The sequence below is a fragment of the Arachis stenosperma genome, chromosome 4 (assembly GCF_014773155.1).
Source record: "Arachis stenosperma cultivar V10309 chromosome 4, arast.V10309.gnm1.PFL2, whole genome shotgun sequence".
Taxonomy (NCBI): domain Eukaryota; kingdom Viridiplantae; phylum Streptophyta; class Magnoliopsida; order Fabales; family Fabaceae; genus Arachis; species Arachis stenosperma.
The window spans coordinates 3,466,060-3,485,851 of NC_080380.1; the positions used below are offsets into that span (position 1 = coordinate 3,466,060).

The following is a 19,792-nucleotide window of genomic DNA, read 5'->3' on the forward strand; positions in this document are numbered from 1 at the left end:
AGCATAGACAGCCGTTAAATTCCATTTTCTAGCCCCAGTGTTTGCTAATTCTAAGTGAATGTATTGATAAAACAGTTCTATAGGCCGTATTTTAAAATGGGGGTTATCCCATAGCACCCAGATGCCCCCTGAAAAGCCCATAGCTTCCTCTACAATATAAAATTGAAAACCAGTGGATTTAATTACCTCCTGAGCTTTATTTCCGCTACACCTTGTTTCAAAAAGTAGAACAATGTCTGGTTTCTTCTGCTTTCGGATTTCCTTTAGAGTGCGAATTGTGGCTGCATTCGCTACCCCTCTGATGTTCCAGGCTAGAATAATCATTGTTATTTTATAAGGATGGAGTATCTTCCCAGAAAAGCATCCTCCCAAGGAGGTAACCGGGCAGGGAGCCCGTTTACTAGCATTGTATTTCATCCCCCTGAAGGGGAGATTCCTCCATATTGTCATTAGCATTGTTGAGGCCGTTTACTAGTATTTCTTTCTCAACAGGTATCATGGCATTGTTGAGGCCACTAGAATTTGTTGAAATGAATTCTGAGTTAAAAAAAGGGGGCTTGGGATCAGGTGGTTCTTCCATCATAATTCCCTCTCTTTCAGTATTTGAAACTTCCATGGATTGGTTTGGGCTGTGGGCTTCAGGTTCAGCGCAATTCTCCTGAAAGTGGTTTATGGGGCTGTTGAAGGTCATATTGGTTGTTATTGGGTGGTCTTTGTGTGTGTTTTGGTTTGGGCCAAACTGTGTAACTTGGTTTTGGTTTTCTCTTTGTGGTTTCTGTTTTGGGCTTGTGGTTACGTTTGTGTTTGCATCTTTGGATTTTGGGTTATTGTTATTGGTGTGGGCTTGTTTGGAGCTGGCTTTGGTTAAAGGATATTGAGCTTGGTCTTCATTCTGTTTGTTAACTCTGGTTACTTTGGGTTGGGGTGCTTTGTCATTTCCTCTTTTATTGTGAACGGCCTCAACTTCTGACACCTCATGATTAGGTAATTCTTGTACCTCCTCATTTTCAGTCTGCAGGATTTTGAATCGGGATGCATGTCCCCCTGTACCCACGTTCCTTTCTTTTTCATTCTTGCCATCACCTTTGCTCGCACCTTCTCCCACTCTCGCTCCCTTCTTGCCACGTGTATTACGTTGTACAAGCATCCAAGGTCCAAAGTTATCATTGGAAGCTTCCATTACTTTTTTGCCCTTATCCTCCGTTGTAATTCCTGTTCTACCCTCTCCTTCAACCTCTGGTCCATCCCCTTTCTCTTTCTCCCTCTCTGCCTGAGTTTGCTCTCCTGTGTTTGCTTTGCTGTTTTCTGGGCAGTAAGCTTTCTCATGTCCAATTTTACCGCATTGGAAGCAAACTTGATGAATTCCTTCATATTCAATTTTATGCACTTGTCCATTGATAAGGTATTGGGATACCAGGGGTTTGTCCAGTTCTACCTCCACACACAAACGAGCAAACTTTCCTCTTGTGATCTCAGCTGTATTGGTGTCAACCTGAATGGTTCTTCCCACAATCCCACCAATCTTCTGTAAAATGGCTCTATGATAATATTCAATAGGCAAGTCTGGCAGTCGAATCCAGACTGCTATCTTATTGATTGCTGCCGTGGTAGGATTGAAATCCGGTTGCCATAGCCGAATAGTAAGGTAGTGATCCAATACCTTCCATGGCCCCTCCATCAGAGCGTAGTCCAGATCACTAGAGTTATGAAATTTTACTAAGAAAAAATCATTTCCTAGATCAATAACATATATACTCCCCATCTTACCCCACATAGCCTCCAAGCGCCTTTTGAGAGTAATGAGAGAGAACTTCCTTCCCAAGAGCTTGACAATGATGGTCTCCCACCAATCTTTTCGTAATTCTCTCTGCACTCCTTCACTGATGACTAGGTTGTATAATCCATTTGGCAACTTCTTTATGAGAATATCCGATTCATCATCACTTTCATCAGCTTCCATATCATCTTGCATGACTATCTCCCCCTCTTTGTGCTCCTGAGATGCCTCTCTCTCTTGGGATGCCTGGTTTCCTTTTTTCACCATTGAGGCAAAGGAGATCTTTTTAGTCCCGATCTTACTGATATCTATCTCCTCCACAGCAGCCAGCTCATGGATAGTGGGTTCCTTCATTAAGTTCCTTGTTTCATCCATCATCCAGTCTTCAACTCTAACTACAATGGCTTCCTTGCCTGACAATTCCTCTCCTTGAGTTGCAGTTTTGCTCTTCTTCAACTCCCTTTTGGAAGTCTATTCATCTTCTCTAGGTGTGTTTCTCGGCGTATGGGATCTAGATGCCCCACCTCTCACAAATCCACCTCTCATGGTGGTAGTCTCTAAAGGAGACTTAGCAAAAAATTCAGCAAGATGTAAAGTACGGAAACCCTAGCAGAGCGGAAAAATGGGCTATTGAAAAATGGAAACATTAATGTGATTTTCTCTTTGAATCAAGAAGTATCTAGACCATACAATATTCAGGATGACAAGGAGAGGCAAGAGGACTATGTACAAGTCATGGATAATAACGATGCCCAACCTTTTGCTACGAAATCAACGCTGAATGAGTTATAGCTAGCTGGGCTGAAGGAAATTGAGGGCCAAACAAAAAACTAGCAAGTAGAAGAAGGTGACTGGGAGAGTGACATGTGTCTAACAATCAGGGAAGAGCTAGAAAAGCTTTTTTTGGCAAGAAAGATACCCAACAAATTCAACATGACAACAAGAAAATGCTGAAACAAATAGAGAGGGAGACAGAAATCATAAGGCATAATGCAAGGTAGCTGTGGAGTTATAAGAAAAAAAACCAAAAATGAAAAGAATTGTTACTACAGATGGCCGAACCATGATTCAAAGAATAGAGAATGAGGATGAGTATTACGTCGAACTAGCTGAGGATCAGCTAGAAATGGAAAAGGATAACATTGCAATGCCACAACAGAGGAATGATCATTAGTGGACTTTGGAATTGGCTTATAACATAAGGATGACTCTAAACCTTAAAGAAAAAGAGATACAAGCAACAAGGTAGATTATGAAGCAAATATGAAAGAACCAGAAGACCTTTGTATGCAAGAACCAGGTAAGAAGTTCAAAAACGAAGCTGGAACAATCATGGCCGAAGAGGCGGGCCTTGACATGTCCCACCAATAACCATGATTGTCATCAGCTGGAACTGTCGAGGGATGGCGGCTCCCTCGACAGTGTATGAATTAAAAAGTGTCTGTAAATCTTTCAGGCCATCCCTTTTGCTCCTTATGGGGACCAAAGCTAGCAAATTAAGTTGTGATAGAATTAGAAAAAAAATTAAATTTTGACATGTTTTGTGTGGAATTTCGGGGGCTGTTTGGGAGACTGTGTTTATTTTGGAAGAATAATATAAATGTTCATGTTTATGCTTGGTGTGACAACTTTATAAAAACTAAAATCATCAGTGCCAAACTGGCAATGATAAGGATTGGGAAGCAACTTTTGTTTATGGCCATCCAAATCACAAGAGAAGAAAGGAGTTAACTTGTGCTAATCAAAATTTGGAATAGCCAAAAATGTTTATTGGAACTTTAATGATGTAATTTCACAAGAGGAAAAAAGTAGGATCGCACCCAAAATCGACTAGTCAGATTGAAACTTTTAGGACTTTTGTAGATGAAAATGCACTCATAGACTTAGAAACCACAAGGGATGAAATACACATGGTTTAGTAACCCAAGAAATGATTTTGTTACTAAAGAGAGGATAGATAGAGTACTCGTCAATTGGGAATGGAGAAGAGATTTCCAACATGCCACACTTTCAGCCTTACCAGCTATAAGCTCGGATCATACTCCTCTAGTTCTCAATATTGAACCGCAAAAAAAGAGGAGTAGAAATTTTAAATTTGAGACCTATTGGGCTGACCATATCGACTGTGACACTGTTATAAGGAGGGAATGGAGCATCATTGGACGAATTTGGATCGAAAGATACAAAATTGTAAGAAAGAATTGATCAAATGGAGTAGGAAAAATTTTAAGAAGGCAGATGTACAGTCTCAAGCAAGCGCAGGAAGGAGAATATAACAGAGACACAACAATAGGAGATCAACATACTAAAAATGGAGATTACTAGATTATGGAGACAAAAGGAAAAATATTGGGGTCAAAGATCGAGGGTGAAATGATTGAAATTTGGAGATAAGAATATATCTTTTTTTCATACCTCTACCATCCAAAGAAGGGATAAAAATAGGATAGACAAATTAAAAGATTCTAGAGGAGAATGTGTGTGTGGGGAGAATGATATTTTTAAGTTGGCAGCGGATCTTTTTTAGAATCTTTTTAAGGCTTCAGAGAATTTAAATATGACTAAATGCATAAGTAATATTCCTATTAGAGTGACTGAAGATATGAATGGGGAGCTCATAAAGGAGGTTACTGATCAGGAGATCCAAGAGACTACCTTTAGCCTTGAAAGTCTCAAGGCACCAGGACCAGATGGATTAAATGGCCTGTTCTTTCAAAAGCGCTGGACAATTATTGAGAAAAAGGTTTGTGAAATTGTTAACAGCTTTTTTCATGACGGGAATTTACCAAGCAGCATTGGAGAAACCTTTTTGGTCTTATCCCTAAGACTAACTACCCGAAAACCCTTAATCAGCTTAGACCGATTAGCTGTTGCAACTTCATTTACAAGATTATCTTTAGGGTGGTGGTTATTAGGCTTAAAAGAATAATAGATAAGATTATATCATCCATCCAAAGTACTTTTGTGGGGGGACGCTTGATTCAAGATAACATGGTAATTGTGCAAGAAATATTCCATGCTTTAAATAAAAAAAGGAACTAATGCTTTCAGGAATTTAGCCATTAAGGTTGACATGAATAAAGCTTGTGATAGGTTGGAATGGTCATTCTTAGAAGCAACTCTAAAAGCTTTTGGGTTCAACCCGCATTGGGTCAAGATAATGACAAAGTGTGTGAGATAAGTCAGTTATAAGATTAAAATTAATGGATTTTTGTCAAGAAACATTGTGCCGCAGAGGAGACTTAGGCAGAGAGATCCCCTATCGCCATACCTTTTTATCATAGCAGCTGAGTTTTCACCATCCTTATGGACAAGGCTAGAGAAGAGGGCAGAATTTCTGGAGTTAAAATTGCCTTTACGGCATAAGCTATCTCACACCTCTTCTTTGTGGATAATTGTATAATTTTCTCCAAAGATAGTGAGGAGGAAGTTTATCAGCTCAAAACTATTTTGAATATGTATACGGGAGTTGTGTTGCTGTTTTTTATGCTGTTTTCGCATTCTTATGCTTTGTGTAGATTAATTTTTTGCATTACCTGTATTGTGTTTTGACTATTTAATTAAAGAATTGCTCTTAACAAAGTTAAAAGAATGTTTAAGAAAAACGAAAGAATTACCATTTGAGAGTGTGTACTCCAATAAGTAGTTAAAAATTTTTAGTATGGTTCTTCTCTTTTGATTTTGATGATTAATAACAAATTTTAATATTTGTCTTTAATATTTGGATATTTATTTAGTTTCTATTTGAATGAGATTATAAATTTATAACATTTTGGACGATGTAATATTTTTAGGAAAAGTCTAGGGGGTCAGCAGTTTTATTGAAATCTGGTCAGCAGTTAACCAGCAAAAGTAAAGTGAGTGATCTTTCACCATTGGATGAAATATCACACCATTGAAATCACCAATGATAGCTAATTGATGGCTATAAATCACACAACTTACTAACCCCCTAGCACTCCTCATATTTTTAATTTGAATAACATTTTAAAATTTATGTTAGAATATAATTATGTTCTAGTATATTTATTTATATTTTATTTATTATTTTATTATAAAACGATTATTTTAATTAAATTATGATTAAACTAATTAAATCAATAAATTAATAGTTAAAACGAATTAATGACCGATTTAATTTTCAACACCTTAATTATGAAAACCAAACAGCCCATCCCCTCCAAGCCATTCAAAGCTGACTTGGATGTAGCCGATGAACCCCCTTCACCAGTTCGACACATAACCAGCTGCTTTTCCCTACCCTTATCGCCATTCTACTTATTTTTCTGAAATATTTCTGGAATTGCGCATCATAGAACAAGACAAAATCTTGACTTGATACGGTGCCGTATATAGTATATCGCTATTTCATTATTAAAGCAAATGATACATGTGAAAGTTTTTCTACATATCAATGTTAAAAAAAGTTTTCATGTATACACTAAAAATATTTTAAAATTCATACATCAATATTTTCACTCTATTTTTCCTTCCAACCAAACATAATAAAGAGGATATATAATTGTCGAAACATTAGATCTTATAACAAACATTAACTACTCTATATCAAAATCATTTTTGTTTGAGAAAAAAATTTATATAGAATTTACATATCTACAATCATATTGAATATTGGATACTCTTTTCATTTCAAAATAATTTTGATCTTCACTTTTTAGATATAATAATATTTTTTTAATAATCCAAAAAGCAAAAACCAACTCATATTTTGAAACAATTCTAGAAAGACGTAACTACAGAAGAAGTGGCAACCAAACCAGAGAGGAGAGCAACAAAGAGTGCACTATTATAAGTGGTTGGTTCAGCTTGCATTGAATTGTTCCTTAAATCATTATACGTCTCATTGAAGAAGGGTCCACCCACTAAAGCTCCAAATGGAACATTAGGGTTAGGTTTTGGTGAGGCATACCACTTTTTAAATCCAACCTTGCATCCAATCTCTGTTGCATTAACTGGAATGGAAGATCCTCTATGATGCACATATTTTGGATAATGACTTCCATATCCTACAAGATAACTCATCTTCAATGGATTTTCTCCCAACACATATTCTGCCTGAAATTGTTTCAATTTTCTATTTTCAACATTCATTCAATCATATTATAAGCTACTTTGCACATATATGCATTCAGTATGGTACTATAAAGTATGATCTATATATATATATATGTTTAATTATTCTTTCGTTCTCTATAGTTTTACTAAATTTTTAATTAAATTTTTATATATTTTTTTTACTTAAATCTCTATACCGTATCAGATTTTGTAATTAAATTTCTGTTGTGATAAAAACATTAGAATTAATAGAATATTTTATTAAATAAAGTAAATATGTTTAATACTTGACTAAATATTTTGTATAGTTTAATAGATTATTTCGTTAATTTTAATGTTTTTGTTACGATAGGAACTTAATTACAAAATCTGATATAATATAGGGATCCAATTAAAAAGAAAAAAATATAAAAACTTAATTGAAATTTTGATAAAACTATACATTTCGACAGAATGATTAAACCATATGTATATATGTATATCAAATTATTTGCTAAAGTAGAAAATTTAAACAAAAATGTTGTATACAGAATCATATAATATAAGAAGTAACATTGCACCAGCAGAAAAGCTTAAAAAACAATTAATCTCACTTAGAAGCTAGAACTAAAAGAAGGTAAGTTATTTAATGTGCAAAGAATCTAAGAGATCCTAATGGACCATGAGTTATAATATAATCTAGAGAGAGCGATTGGGTGTTTAAATTTATTTATTAATGACTCTAAAATTATCTCATTTATTAGTGAGATCTCATTGACTGAAATAATAAGCAATGATTAAGTATGTATTTGTAAAAAAAAAAGAATATGAAAAAATATTTAAATATAAAAAAGAAAACAAAGAAACATGCATTGCATGGTTATACATTATTATAAACTTTTGGTAAATATTAAAATAAATTTTATGAACTTAAGCGGTCAAATCATAATTTGGAAACTTCTTTAAACTACCCTCTTTTGGCATATTTTGAAATATTTTGGGAATATTCTTGTTGTTATAATAAATTAAGAGTAGTTAAGTCAATGAATAAATAATTCAAAGACAATTTTGGTGGTTTCCACTATTGGTTATAATATCTTAATAAGATTGATTAAAAAAAAAACAAACAAACTTCATATACTGCAAAAATTAACTTTCGTTCTAAATTAAAGTGATTTGGGTCATAATGAAGTATCAATTTATAAATATTTCAGAAGCTCAAATGCACATTAATTACTAGTATTAAGGATGAAAAATATGAAATTTATGGCGTATTTAGTTTGCATTTTTATTTTTTTGTTTTTATTTTTAGTGTTGTCTATTTTTTGAATTTTGTGAAGGAAAAAACAAAAATAGTAAAAATAATAAAATTTTATTGTCTGTTTTCACATCTTATTTTTACTTTCAAAAATGTTATTTGTACATTAAAATCAGCCACTAAAATCAGTCACTAATGTATTTATGAATAAATACATGTGTAATTTAATTTATTTATATTTTAACATGTATGTTATACTAGTGGCTGACTTTGATAGCTAATTTTAATATACACGTAGCATAATTTTTTTACTTTTTCTTTCACAAAATCTAAAAAAAATATTACTAAAAATAAAAATAGAAAATAAAAACGCAAATAAATCCACCCTTATTTTGCCAAAAATACATACCATACCTGAGATATGGCAAATTTGCGAAGATCTAAAGGCTTATACAATTTTCCACTACAATATAGAGCTTCAGTTTGTGATGTCAGCATATAATCACTATAAACAACAGCTAAGAATGCAAAAGCCACTGCATGTTGCAGAGAGTTCCAAGGTTGTAACCATATCAATCCACCTGCATTCGTTCAAGTTATAAATTGTGTAAAAAAGAAAGTAGCAAACTTAATAAGGAAAAACGTGTTTAAATAACAAAAGATACTTTGTTATTAAGTCATTTCACTGCATCTATAGAGATATTAGACAAATAGTTGTGAAAAAAAAAAAAACAAAGATATAATATTTTTCTATTTCGAAAATAGACTAATAGAGTATACATATATAAAGATTCTCTATGAATATAAAAGTTAATCAGTATGTATTTATGTATGTAGTCCTGCTAGAGAACTAATGGACTATTTGTATAATGTGTACAATGGCTATTGAGTTATAAAATGAACATCACTTATACTATGTAAAATAACCATCCGAATACTAGGGATAATAAACATCTCAGGTCATGAAACCACTCATCCCAAAAAGTTTATCCCAAAAGTTTAAACTGATTTTGGGATTCACCAAAAATTAAACTCTTGACCTTTCAGATCTAGAACTCTAATACCATGTCATAATACCACTCATCCCAAAAGTTTCAGCTGATAGAAAAAGGTAACACTAATAATTATATCTCTAATACTCTCTAAACCTCCATTGTATGCATTGTTCAAATATTTCATTGACTCCTCATACTTTCCTTATGTATATGTATACATACATAGTATTTCATATTTTTTTTAAAAAGTAATTAATAAAAAATTAGTTAAATATTTTACAGTAGAATAATTAAAATTGTCATGACAGTACAATAAGATAGACCTGCAATATTTTTGAGTTGTCTTAACATCTTCTATCCTGTGTTATAAATTATTTTACAGGTACTACATTTGACTTGAATGAAAGTTATTAGAAAGTCTGAAATTTAACAAATAAAAAAAGGAAAAGTATAGGTGAACAATAAGAATATTAAATAATATAAACAATAGATATATCAGATGTTTATTTTATTAGTGTACAGATGGCTATTTTAATATTAAAATTTAGAAGGTTAATTTAGAGGTGTAGTGTGTTTTTATTTGATTGGTGGTTGTTCATATTGTTTAATAAAATCATTGTCCCCCTAATATTTCCCGTAAAAAAATTATTAAATTATTAAGAATACTATTAGAAAACATATAAGTAAAATAATAAATTATATTAATAAAAGATATGAAAGAATTAATTAGAGACTGAAAATTCTAAATCGTACTTTTAGTTCTCATGGGGGTAGCTGTTGGTGAATCTGGCAGAAGAGTGCATATAACAATTTCAGCTGTCTCTCTATACATCTGAAGATCGAGATCCTCGTCAATTGTAATGTCTGTTGCACCAAAAAAGTTAATTCTGGACAAAAGAACCTAGTTCAACATCACAGAAAACCTGGGTCATGTTCAAAGTAATAACAAAAGATTTATCCAAATAAAACAAATGTGGCTAAAATACCAAAAAAAAGATGTGCCTAATTCATTAGGCATACGTTAAAGAAAATTTTAATTTTTAAAGATAAAATTATTTAAGAGGTAGTTTTTTTAATTTATTATCATCTCATAATGCTTGAAAAATTTGTCCTACTTTACAAATTTATTGAAAGCAGATATCACGACACTATATTTTGTTTACTCAAAACCATTTGGATGCTACACTTTATCATAAATAACTACGCTACGCTTACACTAAAATTAGTTACTAAAGTCAGTCACCAATATAAAATATATGTTGAAATATAAATATATATTAAAAATAAATTAAACCACATATATAATTTTGCACAATATTTTAGTGTACTGATAACATTTTTGTACGACAAATGTTTCCGAAAGTGACAAAATAATAATTTGTACCTGGACTGCAGCATGCTTATCATCCCAACTAAACCATGAGAAAGCACCAAAATTTGCAAATGCTTTTGCATTCTGTAGCGTGACATAATTGAGATATGATGGATCCTTTGTTGCATGGTAGAGCCAAGTAGCAGCCCATAAGAGTTCATCACCAAAACCAGATGATTTATAAAAGGGCTTCACTTGAGGAATGCTAACACTGTAAGAACATTTGAAAGTGTCAGCGAAGGTGAAGAGCTGTTGAGCATGAGCGAGTAGGATTCTGGAATAAGCGGGATCCAGGTTCTTGAAAACAAGAGATGCTGAGGCCATTGCCGCTGCAGTTTCTGCTGCTACTTCTGTTCCTGGATATGATGAATTTACTTCAATCACTGGCCTTTTCTCACTTGTATCTTCAGGTCTTTCCCAACAATTATGATCCACTTCAGGATCCCCAACCTTCAATCACAAAACAAAAATCTATTATATCTTACTAATTTTACAATTAAAATATGTCACTTGTCACTCTTTCATTCTAAATTATAACGATCAAAATCGTACTTAATCTTAATTATAACAACATAGCATATGATGGGATATGACAAATTAAACAAGATTATATGAAAGTAAAACACAGGGTTCAAACTAAGAAATCAATCAACAACAAAAAAAATGATTCACCTGAATATAAAGAACATCTTCAAAAGGATGAGCATTGATAAGATAATCAGTGATCCACTTAAGCGAATCCTGAGCATATTGTAGCTGCTTCACAGCTTCCATTCTATTCCCATATTCAAGAATCGACCATGACAACATGGTTGCAGTGAAGGCCATTGGAAAACCAAATTTCATGAGATCACCCGCATCATACATTCCTTTACTTAGATCCAAACCTGCTTCTTTTCCATCTTTCAGACTTGAATACCCTCTCCATGGAATTCTGTTATTCTGTAACTTCCCAGCTGCACGCAATACCATTATTTTTCAATTAAATATGTCAACACTAATAATCTAATAATAAAATTGTTGGTAAAGTATATTTTTTATGTTTTAATGTTTGTGATTCTTTTAAGAAATATCTATTTTTGTTTCTAAAGTTTTTTATTTTTATCAAAATTATCCTTAAATATTAACTTCATGTAAAATGTTAGGAACAAGACTGTGAGATGAGGTCAGAGAGAGACAGAACGAGAGGGAGAAGATGGCGACGGAAATGGGGATGTTCCCGTGGCTACCAAAGGTGCCATTTGGGTGTTGTTAAAAATAAGATTAAATTGCAAAAAGAATGGTATATTATTGTGTATTTAAGTTGTCTAAAATGATATGTATTTATAAGTACTAAAGGAATTTTAATAATAAAATGTAATATTCTATAATAAATATTCAGATATACTAAATAATACTAATTGATCCCAATTGATTACGGCGTCGCCAAACCGAGAGAGAGAGAGGAAGTCAGGGAACTTGGGGAAGGAGGAGTCTCCACCGGTGCCATGGGCGCCGCCACTGTTGCCGTTTCTCTCCACCATTCCCCGGCCCATCGCTACTGCCATGGTCGGAACTGTTGGTTGCTAAGGTGTTACAAAGGTATTGAATCCACAAAAATTCTAACTTCACTGTAACAAACAAGGTTATAGAATAGCAATGGAGAATGAACAGTATAATACGATGTTCTATGTATTTGATTACATTTTTGGACGTCGAAAAATTGCAGAGACAATTCGAGGGCTGAGGCATATTTCTGAACAATGTTGGTGGGGAGTGTTGATAAGGTTTGCGGTGAAGCATGGTGACGAAGCTTTTTGAGTAAAAGAAGAACACCAGCACCTACTACCACCATTCCAATCATGGAAACTGTTAGCCACCAACACAAGGCACCCACGTTTTTGTTCTTGTGCTTATAATTAAGCTTAGCGACTTTCTCTTCCATTCGACTCGATTCAATGCTGCTGCAACAGAACCATTCAAAGTACTTAGTAAAATTGAAAATAAAGGCAATTTGTGGTTTTTGAGATGTACCATAGCGTGTTTTTTCCATCTTATACCTATGAATAAATACATTTATTTTATTTTTTATTGTGCAACAAGGACAGAGGAATCCAGAGGACAAGTGAGTAAATGAGACAAGTCTAAGGAATGATGCTCTACTTCATAGTTGTTATAAAAACGACAGCGATGTAAAATAAAAATTTTTTTTATCCGTTTTAGTTTTTAAAAAAGTAGTTTCATAATATAGTATCGAAATTGATGAGTTTTAATATGATTATGTAAGTATTATTAAAATTTAAATTATTTTTTTTGTATATTTTAGTAATATTTTTAAAACACTATAGTTATCGAATTACCATAGTCACTAATATACTAAAATAATTTATCAGAATTTCTATGACTTAAAAATTTAAAATTTGATATTTATTGATTTTGAAAAAAGTTTTTAACGTAAGACAAATTAAAAAAATTATAAAAATTTACTCAAATTCAAAAAGAAATTCACGAAACAAACTTAGTAAGATATAATTAAAGGTAATATTCTCTCTTACATTTTACATGTGTAAGCAAATCTGAAAGTGAGTTGGTATTGGTTTGGGTCTGCTGCCAAAGCCTATGACTCATGCAATGATTACTTGTAGTTGTGTAAGCAGTTATTTGGTTGGGAGGAGTGGGAGAATTGGCTTTGGCTTTGACGCCAACTTGTTCTAGAAAAGCACACGTTTTTGGCTTGGGTGGGTCTTAAGAAGGCTCTTCTTACCGCAAGTTTTCGCTTTAGAAGAGGAATATCATCATCGGATAGGTGCCCAAAATGTCTTTTTAGCCATGAATCGGTTTTACATTGTCGAAAAACTCAGCTTGTATGGCATATGTTAGATATTTCTTGTCATCCTTTGGATTTAAAGAACTGGTTCTTGTATCATAGCAGAGAGCATCCGTTCAAGTTCTTTTCGGGACTTTGGTAGATATGACGAGTAAGGAATAATGACATCTTTAATCCTCATGAAACTTGGCCTCCGAAAAAAGTGATTTGTCTCGCATTAACTTCAGAAAAGGAGTTTAGGAATATTTTTGAATTACAACGCATGTCCCTTCACTCTAGTTTAAATGGTTTTTGGAATGCCCCATCCATCGATACTTTCAAGATTAATTGTGATGCTAGTTATCCTAGTTCGGGTGATAGTGTTGATTTTGCTTGTGTTATTAGAGATTATAATGAGAGTTGGCAAATGAGGTGTTTGGAAATAATGGAGAATAATAGTATTTTTCAAGGAAAATTGTTTCTATTTGGAGATGATATCTCTTAGTCTGGATGTGAGTCAACGAGATATTATTTGTGAAACTGATTGTGTGGAAGCGTTTAATCTTATTACTAATCACCAAAATGATTTTGGGTTTATTGATCAATTTGTGCTCAAAATAAGAGATATCATACATTAGAATTAGTGTGTTGACTTTCGTTTGATTATGATAGATACAACTACGGTGACAGACATTATGACAAAGATGACGATAAAATTACAATTTTTTCATGTGGAGCTTCTTCACCTTGGGAGAAATTTAAGAGTAGTTTTAAACGAGACTGTCCTCCTATTTAAACAGTTCCTTTATGTTATTTGTTTAGTTTATTTAAGTCAAAAAAATTATTCATCTATTTTTTTTAATCATGATTTATAAAAAATATTTGATGGTTAGTTATTTGTTTTTAAGTGAATAATTCGAAACAAAAGAATTAATTATTGAAAAAACATATTCTTAGAAAATAAAAACTAACTACCCTAATTCATTAATAAATAGAGTTTAAGTTGAAGCCGCAGCAGTGCAAATTAATAATTATTGTGCCGGGGAGCGATGCTACTCTAAGAAGAAGACAACCATTTGAGGTTCTGATTCTTGTAGGTACATGGTTTGGCAATTGGGATGCTTAGTTCAACAAGTGTTTTCTCAAATAGTATCAACCTGTAACAAAAAATGAAGTGAGGGGAATTGGGGATGTGGCCATTTGGCAGTTGGCACTTAGGAAAGGGTGGCTAATCCTTTTCTTGTGTCTGCTAATCTTGTTTTCTTAGATCACTGGGTGACAAATGTCATACTCATTCCTTTTTCCCTTTAGTTTATTGTGCACTTTGCTCTGTGTGATTTGTGTACTAATAATATAGTATATATTTTAATTCAACTTTAATATATGCTAATAAGTTCGGCACTATCTAAACTTGTATGTAGTTAAGTGAAAAAAAAAATATAGTTATCTAAACCACATCACTAATCATGGCCAATATTAATATATCAAAAGATTTATTCGTATCTGAGCTTACATAATATAAGTCCAATCCATTTCATTTTGGTATATAAATTACATTAAAAATTAGATCAGTTAAAATCAGCCTAATAATGCTAGGTCCATTACAAAAGGTTTTGTCTACCTTGGATCGAACTAGTTAGATATGAGTCTCTAAAATTTGTATCTGATCCGATTTAAAGAGTAAATTAAACGCTCTTCTACTATTTCAATTATCACTCCTAAATAGTAATTACTATGAACATGAGAACTAATTTTTCACTCTGCAAAAAAGTAACCATCCATAATCTTCAAGAGTCATCTTTCAAAAATTCATTTTTAAAAGAATAATTGTTTATTTTGTGGTGTTTTAAAAGTAATTTCTACAAGATTTTTTTTGGTCTCAAATTTTTAAGGATCTATCATAGGAGATTGTCGGTTTTAAAATGGGTTAGAGTGGATTCGAAATTTTCAGTGACTACGATAGTTATTTCAATAGGAGCTGAAACTAGCAAACCAACTTCATGCGATTCTGCAGGTCCGAAAATTTGATAAAAAAAAGTATTACAAGTAGAGGTACTTCCGACAGATATCACAAGTTATAGTTTCACTAGTACTATTTGGAGAGGATGCGTCCCACCAAGGGTTGAGTTATTTACTTGGTTTACACTGGTTGGTAGGGTGAATATAAGGAAAAGACTGTGTAAATTAGGTATTATTGACCAGAATGATAACATGTGTGTTTTATATCATAAGTCTATTGAAACTTCTTTTCACTTGTTCTTTGGTTATGAGCTCATTTGGTAGGTGTGGTGTGCTTGGTTGTTCTCTTTTGGAAGGATATAGACTATTTCAAGTACGCTCAAACAACACTATGAAAGTTGCACGGATATATCAACGAGAAAGATAGAATGGAAGCGGTGGTTGGTTGATTTTTTTGCAGTCATCTGGACAATTTGGTTAAAAAAAAATAATAGAATTTTCAAAAATTAAGGTTTAAGTGTGGTAGATATTATTAACAAATCCTTTACAAGTTACAATGAATGGATTGGTGGTAAACCCTGTGGTTGTTAATGACAATGCCAGAAATGGCTAGGGGTTGTTATTTTTAATGTTATAAGTTTTTTTTTCTTTTCTTTTACCCCACATTATTGTATTAAGCTTTTTTACTTTAAAAAAAAAATGATTAAATTTTACATCACTACTCTATAAATACCTCATTAAATAAGTATTTTTTGGAGTCCAATTCTCACATAATCTTACTAAAATTCTTACTAACTTAAGTATTGAAATCCCTTGCAAATACCCTTCAGGTGAAAACGTGAAACAAATAACCGTACCGACAAGCAAGTCGAAATCCTCACCCAAATAAATTTTTTTAAATACATAAATATCACAAAGTATAATATAGTTATGAAATACTTTATTTAATTTTTTTATGAATAAAATACAGTTTATTCTTATAAACTTGGTCATTTGTACAATTTTACGTTTTTATAAAAGCAATTCAATACCTTTACATTATCAAATGTTAAATGATGCATGACCTTGCTAAATTTTCTTTCAAAACTATCTTTCAATAAAGAGCTAATTGTTTAACTAAGCGTAAAACACATATATGAGATTATTTAAGTTTTTAGTCCTACAAAATTAGTGTTTTTTTTTTGTTTTTAAGCTTTCAATTTATTTATTTATTTTATTTAAGTTTTAGTCCCAAATTTTTTAATTTGATCCTTGTCATCAAGTATAACTGATGACTTGGCAACTCTATCTAATCATCATCCTCCCATTCCCACCTTTACTTCCACCACCACTGCCACTACCACCACACAACAACAATAAGAATCACTTCTCTTCATTACCTCCTGACGCGTACCCCTCATACTCGGAACTTACCCTTATAATCGAAATCCACCTTCGTACTCGGAACTTACCCTCATATACGGAGCCTACATGCCTAACCCTAATCTGACCTATTAACCCGGAAACAAATAATATCACCGTTATCCACAAACGGACTACACTAATCAAATACCACTCCTGATCCTACGTAGGTCAAAGATATTAATAACAACTCCCACCAGGAATATCGGAGAAGCTCATCAAAATCAACACTCCACTCGCCTATAAAGCTAGGTCGGGTAGAACCTTAGAGTCAGGTTCTTCAGAACACACACTGATTTATTTATTTTATTTTCTCACTGTCCCTATTCACATTCTCACTTGAGCGTCGGAGTCCTTTTTGCAGGTGCTCCCGCCGCTGTGTTCCAGAGAGCTGAGGTTATCGTCACTTCGTGATATCTGGACGTCGCCCAGCTCGGTCAACGATCCAGGTGCTCGGACGAGTCACAAACCTTGGCGCCTTCGAGACGGAACATTTGGCGCCCACCGTGGGGCACGACATCTAACCCCACTTTATTCCCACGTTATATTTTGTTTTCTTCTTTTACGCAGGGTTCATCGACCTTCTGACATGGCTGACAATGGAGTTCATCAACTCAGTCAGGCTGAGCTTATGACTCAGATGGCCGAACTGCAAGCGGAAGTCAAGAGGCTAGCAGAACTATCGACCCAGAACAACAAACGAGAGGAGAGCAACTCCAAGGGCTCGACCCAAGGCGGCGCCGACTTAATGGGTGTCAATCCACCTAGGAGAAGCTGACTTTGGACAACCCCTTCTCTGAGGAGATCACTAATTATCAAATGCCGAAGCATTTCACACTTCCTTCCTCTCTTGAGCCGTATAAGGAGATTGGTGACCCCCGGGCTCACATAAAAAAATTTCAATCTATGATGTTTTTTAACGGACCTAATAACGATCATGTGCTTTGTAGAGCTTTCCCTACTTACCTTGACAGAGCTGCTTTGCTTTGGTTTTTGAAATTATCTGCAGGCTCAATCGCTTCCTTCGAGGAACTAGCAAGATCCTTCATCGACTACTTTGCAGTGGCGCAAATCTATGTACACGGATCAGACTATCTCAGCACCATCCGTCAGGGCCCACAAGAGAGCCTGAAGGATTACATGACCAGATTCGCAGATGCCACCATGGAAATACCTGATCTCAACCCTGCCATTCACCTACATCCTCTCAAAGCCGGTCTCCGACCTGGAAAGTTCAGAGAAATAATCGCAGTTATAAAACCAAAGACACTAGAAGAATTCCGAGAAAGAGCAGCAGGACAAATGGAGACTGAAGAGCTCCGGGAGGCTGACAAAACTGAAAAGAGACCAAGAAGAGAGGACGACAGAACACCCAGATTAGGAGGTACTAAAGACCTCGGTAAACCATTCAAACTCACCCTTAAATTTGACAACTACACCAACTTCAACACAAAGAGGGAAAGGATAATCAAAGAAATACTCAACGCAAAGATTATAAAACCACCAGCAAGAGCTGGAAGTTACCAAGATCAACGATTCGTCGACAAAAACAAACACTGTGCCTTCCACCAAAAATATGGTCACACAACCGACGAGTGTGTGATAGCCAAGGATCTCCTGGAAAGGTTAGCTCGGCAAGGCCTCCTAGATAAATACATCGAAGGACGGATGTACAGAGAGAGTGACAGAAACAAAGAGGAACGACAGCAAGCCTCGGCAAGCAAAGATACCAACAAATGGTCAAATAACAACCCACCTAAAGGGGTTATAAACTGCATATCCGGAGGATTCGCAGGAGGCGGCCAAACAACTTCGGCACGAAAGTGAAGCTACAGAGAAATGCTAGCAATCGAAGGAACAATGCCGCCAAACAACAAAGACGCGCATGACTTAGAGATCACTTTCAATCAAACTGACATATGCTCGGCCACCCCCCACACAGATGATCCAGTGGTGATCGCCTTCCAAACAGGCGACCTTCTGGTAAGAAAAGTCCTCTTGGACCCAGGTAGTAGTGCAGACGTGCTCTTTTACTCTACCTTTTCAAAAATGAACTTATCTGAGAAACTAATACAACCCTCATCCGGAGAATTAGTAGGATTTTCTGAAGAAAGAGTGTCAATCAAGGGTTATATTTGGCTTAAGACCACAATGGGAAACGACCCGTTATCAAAAACTTTAGATATACAGTACCTAATAGTTGACTGTCCTAGCCCCTACAATATTATTCTCGGAAGACCTGCTCTGAACATATTCAGAGCAGTCATATCTACTTATCATCTTTGTGTTAAGTTTCAGGCACAAGGCGGCAAGATATCGACAATACATTCCGACCGCCAACAAGCTCGGCAATGCTACAATGCGAGCCTAAAAAGATCGGACACAAGTCAACAACAACGTGAAGTACAATCAATACAGGGCACGGAAGTATTGTCCCTGGCCGAGCTTGATCCTCGAGGGGACACCCAAGAGAGACCTCAGCCGGCAGACGAGCTCCAGAAGATTCAACTAACCCAGATACCGGAACAGGTAACGTATATCGGTCAAGCACTACAAGGACAACAGAGGTCGGAACTAATAAGATTATTACAAGCCAATGCTGATCTATTCGCCTGGACCCCGGCGGATATGCCCGGCATAAGCCCAGACGTAATCTGCCACAAACTGGCCACTAACAGGACAAGCCGACCTATAGCTCAGAAGAAGAGAAACCTCGGGGAGAAAAAATCAAGGGTAGCTTTAGAAGAGACAGAGAAGCTCCTTAAAGCTAACTTCATCAGAGAAATCCGCTTCACCACCTGGCTCTCAAACGTGGTAATGGTAAGAAAAAACTCAGGTAAATGGGGCATGTGCGTCGATTTTACAGATCTAAACAAAGCATGCCCTAAAGACGCTTACCCTTTGCCATGCTTCGATAAACTCGTGGACAATGCATCAGGTTTCAAAAGCTTGAGCTTCATGGATGCATACTCTGGCTACAACCAGATCCTTATGCATCCAGGAGACCAAAGCAAGACTGCATTTATAACTGAACATGGTAATTTCTGTTATAGAGTCATGCCATTTGGCCTAAAGAATGCAGGTGTAACTTACCAACGGCTAATGGACAAAGAATTCCGGCACCAAATAGGTCGGAACATAGAAATTTATGTCGACGATATGGTAGCCAAGACTACCCAGGAACGATCAC

The 19,792-nt window shown here is 34.7% G+C and overlaps 3 protein-coding genes across 6 annotated transcripts; 1 reads left to right on the forward strand and 2 right to left on the reverse strand.

Annotated features, from left to right (window-relative positions):
• Positions 1 to 400: 400 nt before the first annotated feature.
• Positions 401 to 2,152, reverse strand: LOC130974414 (uncharacterized). The gene has a single exon (XM_057899303.1). It carries the CDS (start codon positions 2,150 to 2,152, stop codon positions 401 to 403), a length of 1,752 nt encoding a protein of 583 aa, XP_057755286.1.
• A 4,274-nt stretch (positions 2,153 to 6,426) lies between these two features.
• On the reverse strand, positions 6,427 to 12,448 carry LOC130976755 (endoglucanase 24-like). 4 transcript variants are annotated; one of them, XM_057901679.1, is made up of 6 exons: positions 12,141 to 12,448; positions 11,130 to 11,413; positions 10,470 to 10,907; positions 9,839 to 9,986; positions 8,505 to 8,671; positions 6,427 to 6,853 (listed from the first exon to the last, which is right to left on the reverse strand). In XM_057901679.1, exons 1-6 carry the CDS (start codon positions 12,379 to 12,381, stop codon positions 6,518 to 6,520), a joined length of 1,614 nt encoding a protein of 537 aa, XP_057757662.1. In that variant the 5' UTR covers positions 12,382 to 12,448; the 3' UTR covers positions 6,427 to 6,517. The 4 variants fall into 4 exon arrangements, with proteins under 4 accessions (XP_057757662.1, XP_057757663.1, XP_057757664.1 ...); XM_057901680.1 differs by having other exon boundaries at positions 6,581 to 6,804; XM_057901681.1 differs by having other exon boundaries at positions 6,666 to 6,804; positions 8,500 to 8,671.
• A 4,973-nt stretch (positions 12,449 to 17,421) lies between these two features.
• LOC130974415 (uncharacterized) lies at positions 17,422 to 18,429 on the forward strand. Its single transcript, XM_057899304.1, has one exon. It carries the CDS (start codon positions 17,422 to 17,424, stop codon positions 18,427 to 18,429), a length of 1,008 nt encoding a protein of 335 aa, XP_057755287.1.
• The last annotated feature ends 1,363 nt before the right edge of the window (positions 18,430 to 19,792 follow it).

Excerpts from the sequence above, each read along its gene's own strand:
- LOC130974414 (XM_057899303.1), bottom strand. The coding sequence starts at position 2,152 with ATGGATGAAACAAGGAACTTAATGAAGGAACCCACTATCCATGAGCTG.
- LOC130976755 (XM_057901679.1), bottom strand. The coding sequence starts at position 12,381 with ATGGAAGAGAAAGTCGCTAAGCTTAATTATAAGCACAAGAACAAAAAC. Across the intron at positions 11,414-12,140 it reads ATTTTTCGACGTCCAAAAAT|CTGGGAAGTTACAGAATAAC; the intron begins GTAATCAAATAC and ends TATTGCGTGCAG. Across the intron at positions 6,854-8,504 it reads GCAAATTTGCCATATCTCAG|GCAGAATATGTGTTGGGAGA; the intron begins GTATGGTATGTA and ends AAACAATTTCAG.
- LOC130974415 (XM_057899304.1), top strand. The coding sequence starts at position 17,422 with ATGCCGAAGCATTTCACACTTCCTTCCTCTCTTGAGCCGTATAAGGAG.